Source organism: Mastomys coucha, unplaced genomic scaffold, assembly GCF_008632895.1.
Source record: "Mastomys coucha isolate ucsf_1 unplaced genomic scaffold, UCSF_Mcou_1 pScaffold22, whole genome shotgun sequence".
NCBI classification, from domain to species: Eukaryota; Metazoa; Chordata; class Mammalia; order Rodentia; family Muridae; genus Mastomys; species Mastomys coucha.
The window spans coordinates 132,399,049-132,404,252 of NW_022196905.1; the positions used below are offsets into that span (position 1 = coordinate 132,399,049).

The 5,204-nt window shown below is 42.5% G+C and overlaps 1 protein-coding gene across 1 annotated transcript in view; it reads left to right on the plus strand.

Moving 5' to 3' along the window:
- The window catches only part of LOC116104687 (NXPE family member 3-like), a 16,326-nt gene extending 14,813 nt beyond the window's left edge, over positions 1-1,513 (plus strand). The window contains exon 4 of the mRNA XM_031391179.1: positions 795-1,513. Within this exon, the coding sequence (XP_031247039.1) occupies positions 795-1,327 (533 nt within the window). The 3' untranslated portion in view covers positions 1,328-1,513. The remainder of the gene's footprint in view (positions 1-794) is intronic.
- The last annotated feature ends 3,691 nt before the right edge of the window (positions 1,514-5,204 follow it).

Here is a 5,204-nt window from a genome sequence, read left to right on the forward strand (position 1 = left end):
AAGTCACAAGATCCACCAGCCTGTGTATCCTGATTGCTAGACTTAAAAGCAAATCTCAGCTGGGAGTGCGTTTTACCTCTTCTTGGTTTTATGGTGTTTTGTTTTGTTTTGTTTTTATTTTGTTTTATTTTGTTTTGTTTTGTTTTTCGTGAGAGGGTCTCTCTGTGTAGCCCTGGTTATCCTGGAAATCACTCTGTAGACCAGGTTGACCTCGAACTCAGAAATCCACCTGCCTCTGCCTCCCAAATGCTGGGATTAAAGGCATGTGCCACCACTGCCCACTTACCCTCTTTTATTATTATCAGTGTGTGTGTGTGTGTGTATGTGTGTGTGTGTGTGTGTGTGTGTGTGTGTGTGTACACTGAGTGTAGTGCTCCATACCTTTAATATGAACACCTGGGAAACAGAGGCAAGCAGATCAGAGACCTCAAGGCCAGCCTTGTCTACATAGTAAATCTCAGGCCAGCCAAGACAGCATAGTGAGACTTGTTGCCAGAAAATAAATAAATAAATAAATAAATAAATAAATAAATAAATAAAATATGTGTGTATACAAGAAGGTAATTAACAATCCCATGTTAATTCACTCTGTGTATATGTGTGTATGTGCGCTCACATACTATAGTGTGTGAGAAGATCAGAGGACCACGAACAAGAGGAAATTATCTCCTTCCACCTTATGAATCTCAGAGAATGAAATTCAAGTTATAAATGATGGCAGCAAGAGCCCTTCCAGGCTGAGCCATCTTGAATAGTTCCATATGTTAAATCTTTCTTTCTCCTCCTCCCAACAGCCCTCAAGCCAGTTGATCTACATGTCACTTATCAAGCAGGCCCCCTAATGGCCGTGGAGACAACTCGGGGGACAGTGTTGCACTGGAGGGCCCACAGCTGGCCCCTGCGTTCTCTCCGCACCCCAGTGGCCTCCTTGCACTCCGTGGCCAGAGAACTACACGGCCTGGCTGGGGGACCCTACTCAGTGGTGGTGCTGGGCATGGGAGCCCACTTTACCACTTTCCCTCCCTCCATCTTTGCCCGAAGACTGGCAGGGATTCGGGCAGCTGTGAAGGCCCTGCTGGACCGGGAACCCAGGACTCTGGTCATCATCAAACTGGCCAATACTGGCTACAAATCCGTGTATGGCAGTGACTGGCTCACACTCCAGGTGAACCGCTTGCTCCGAGCTGCCTTTGTTGGTCTCCGAGTGGCCTTTGTGGATGCGTGGGAAATGACCTCCAGCCTGGATGTGCCAGACAACATCCACCCAAAGAAGCTTATTGTCCGCAATGAAGTGGACTTATTTCTGTCCTTCATCTGTCCCACCTGAGTGCTCCTGAGGGATCTGAGGCTGAGTGGATGGAGAGCCTGGGTGCGGCAGCAAATGAACTGCCAATGACAGAAAGCTGAAGCTCCCCTGGCTCACCCACCAGGATACTTTGGTTCCGTACTTTATAATTCTCTCTATGCATCACATGGACAATCTAGTTTTATACAAAAGAGACCATATTTTGCATAGTTTCCTCTTTTTTTAATATAAGGGGTTATATGTAGTATATGTACACATATATGTACATAGGCTCTACATGTGTGCACACAGAGGCCAGAGGACATCATAGGTTATTCTGTTATATCAAGGAAATCCTGTTTAACATGATTCGGTAGCTGGTGTTGCTTCAATCTTGTGGAGTCTGGCACTAGACTGTATATTTAAGGCTTTTTTTTTTTTTCAAGAAAGGGTTTCTTTGTGTAGCCCTGGCTGTCCTGAAACTCATTCTGTAGACTAGGCTGGCCTAAAACTCAGAAATCCACCGGCCTCTGCCTCCCAAGTGCTGGGATCAAAGGGACACACCACCACTGCCTGGCTATTTAAGTCATTTATAAGTCCAATATAATTTGGAACAGGACAGGAAAGTTTTCTAGTGTGTCGCCATAAGGAGGCGACTACGAACTCTTCTCCAAGCAGTTTATTCAGGAACCTCGCACTACAGAATCATTCATTCATCTCTCCTTTCTTCTATCCCCAGCCCCCAGAACTCACAGGTTAAATACTTTCCCTGGTCCCAATCAGCATCGGCTATGTGGCAAAGCATAATAGGCTGTGAGAAATCATGCCAGCTGGCATCACAAACTGGAGGCACTCAACTTTTCTAAATAAGGACTTGTTTATCGCGATGCTCCAAATAAGGACTTGTTTATTGCTCTCTGCTCTGGCCGGAGGCCAGGCACCATATTTAAGGTGGCAGCTGCGGCTTTCCACACTAGTGTAACACAATCCCATGTGTACAAGGAGGTATAATAAGTCTTAGAGACATTCCTTTGTATTCTAATAACCATTGGTGAGATAGACAATTTGTGGCTGCAAACATTACAGGGTGCAATAAGTGTAAGGATTCATCACAATATTTTAGATGAGAATTCTTTTAATTCTATTGACCAAATGCAAAGATTTAACTGATAAAAATGAATATAGCATGGTCTATCTTGCATAAGCCTTTATACCATTCAAGATGGGCAGTATGAATAGCACATCCACAAAAATGGTCCATCCCAAAGGCAGTTGTTTATGAAAGGGAAAGGTATGATTAGAGATGGGATTTCTATAAGAAGGAATGTGAGTACATAGAAGCATAAACAATGTGATAGAAAACACCATTGACAGAAATATCATGGAGGCCCTGTGGATACAAGTGTGGTTCTTAGTGCATAATGCACATGAGTAACCAAAGTGCCCAAGAGGAGATGGCTCTTCTCTGATACAAAAGGACTGTTCTTGTTACCGTCATGTGCCAAATGAAGCCATGAGTTATTATCTAAACCGTCAACCACAGATCGCACTATTCTAGGTACAATAATATCAATCTTAGTAAGCAATACTTCACATAATCTCTTCCCATCTTCATACAAGTAAAATTCCCACTATCAGAGTTCTCTAAAGAGTACTTCATGATGCTTAAATCTGTATTATTGCATTTGTAGTGATGTATTATATTAACCCAACCAAATTGTCTCTCATCCATGTGACTGAATATTTGTATACCATCTTTTATCCAGAAAACTTGTCCTGATGGATAAAATATATCCTCAGTATGGCACAATAACATGATGCTGTCTCCTGGTAGAGGAGTTCCTTTTATAACCTACAACAAAGTCATTTGGGTTCTGCACTGACAAGCTGAGGATTAAGGTGCAGTCCCATCTGTAAACCCAAAAGCATCACTTTGGAGGTCAGTAGTATAGCTTGATCTTACTGTTTCTCCAAAGTTTCTGCCTGATGCTTTAAAGGTTTTATGTCTCCCCAAGTTATCCATTAACTCTTCCTCATGGGTATGGATAACACCTCTCTGTTTTTAAAATTAGCCAATTAAGTATTTCAAAGTGTTTCCCGAAGTAGCTTGACCCTGTGGATAGTAACAGATGTCAGTAACATGATTAGTATCCATAAACTGTATAATCGTTTAAAGTGCTTGCTAGTATAAGCAGAGCCCTTATCAGTTTTTAGTGTGAATGGGTGAAGAGCTCTTGCAGAACCAAGCATGGCACAGATGGCACTGACAGGTTTTGCCTTTTCTCTTCTCCTCCTTGCTAAAAGCCATTAGATTTCATCTAAAGGTAGCCATCAAGGTCTGTTCTCTTATTTGGTTACTTCCTGCTCTTTAGGCTGATTACCAAGATCCAGCAATCTAAGTATTGAAGTCCAACAATCAAAATCCCCATTTTTTGCTGCCCTAATTAACATGCCCAATCAAAACAAACTAACCTACACTAACATAGTGTTCTTCATTTCCCTTTATAAACCACCCTTTGCTTATGGGCCAAACCTGTCTCCTCTCTGTGTAGAGGCAGCTCTTTGTCCTGAGGATAAATAGCCCTGCTTTGTTCCCTTCCTCTTCTCCCTCATCCTGTCTCCTGTCTTCGTCTCTTATTCCATGCCCTTTGCACTTCTGGGGCAAATAAATCTCCCTGTGCTGAGAACTTCATCTTGCTTTGTACTACCGTGCAGCCAACTGGTTTGGGAGAGGCACTGTGCTTGCCTGTAGTGTGCACCAGCACAGATCTCTACATACATGACAACATGGTGAGACTCTGGGCACAGGCTGTACTTTCAGATATCAAGCTGCTTTGAGAACCATTGACTACTAATTATAAACTAGAAGTTTAATAGTGTGTAAGATAATGCCTATAGCTTCTGGTCTCCATCCTTGTCCCCAAGCTAACCCTGTGGCACACCTCTCTGTGTCCAAATCCCACCCAGAGAGATCTTGTCTCCCAGGAGTGCTGTCACTTCAAAGTTCACAGTTCATAGGTGAGACTAACACTTTTGCTCCAAAAACTGGCCAAAGAGGGACCTGCCAGAAGTCCACAGGGCACAGAAACTGCAGAGAACCCAGGGACAGGATCCTTCCGGTTTCTATCAGAGCTCAGAGCCAACTTTGTGACATAGCTCTCCACACCCAAATCCTGCTCACAGAGAACTGGTCTCCCAGGAGTGTTGACACACCTAAGATCACAGGCTCACAGGAGGGACAGACCCCAGTCAGAGACAGCAAGAATAAATAACAGGAGAGATAACCAGATGGTGAAAGGCAAGCAAAAGAACCTAAGTAATAGAAAATAAGGCTACTTGACATCATCAGAACCTGGTTCTCCAATTACAGCAAGTCCTAGATACCCCAACACAGCAGAAAAGAAAGATTTGGATTTAAAATCACACCTGATGATAGTGATAGATTACTTTAAGAGGGACATAAATAAGTCCCATAAAGAAATACAGGAGAACACAGGTAAACAGCTAGAATCCCTTAAAGAGGAAACATAAAAATTTCTTAAAGAATTACAGGAAAACACAACCAAACAGGTGAAAGAACTGAACAAAACTATCCAAGAAATAGAACAATAAAGAAATCAGAAAGAGAGACAACCCTGGAGATACAAAACCTAGGAAAGAAGTCTGGAGTCATAGATGCAAGCATAACCAACAGAATACAAAAGAAAGAAGAGAGAATCTCAGGGGCAGAAGACACTATAGAAAACATCGACACAACAGTGAAAGAAAGTGCAAAATGCAAAAATCTCCTAGCCCAAAACATCCAGGAAATCCAGAACACAATGGGGAGAACAAACCTAAATATAATAGGAATAGAAGAGAGTGAAGATTCCCAACTTAAAGGGCCAGTAAATGTCTTCAACAAAATTATAGAAGAAAA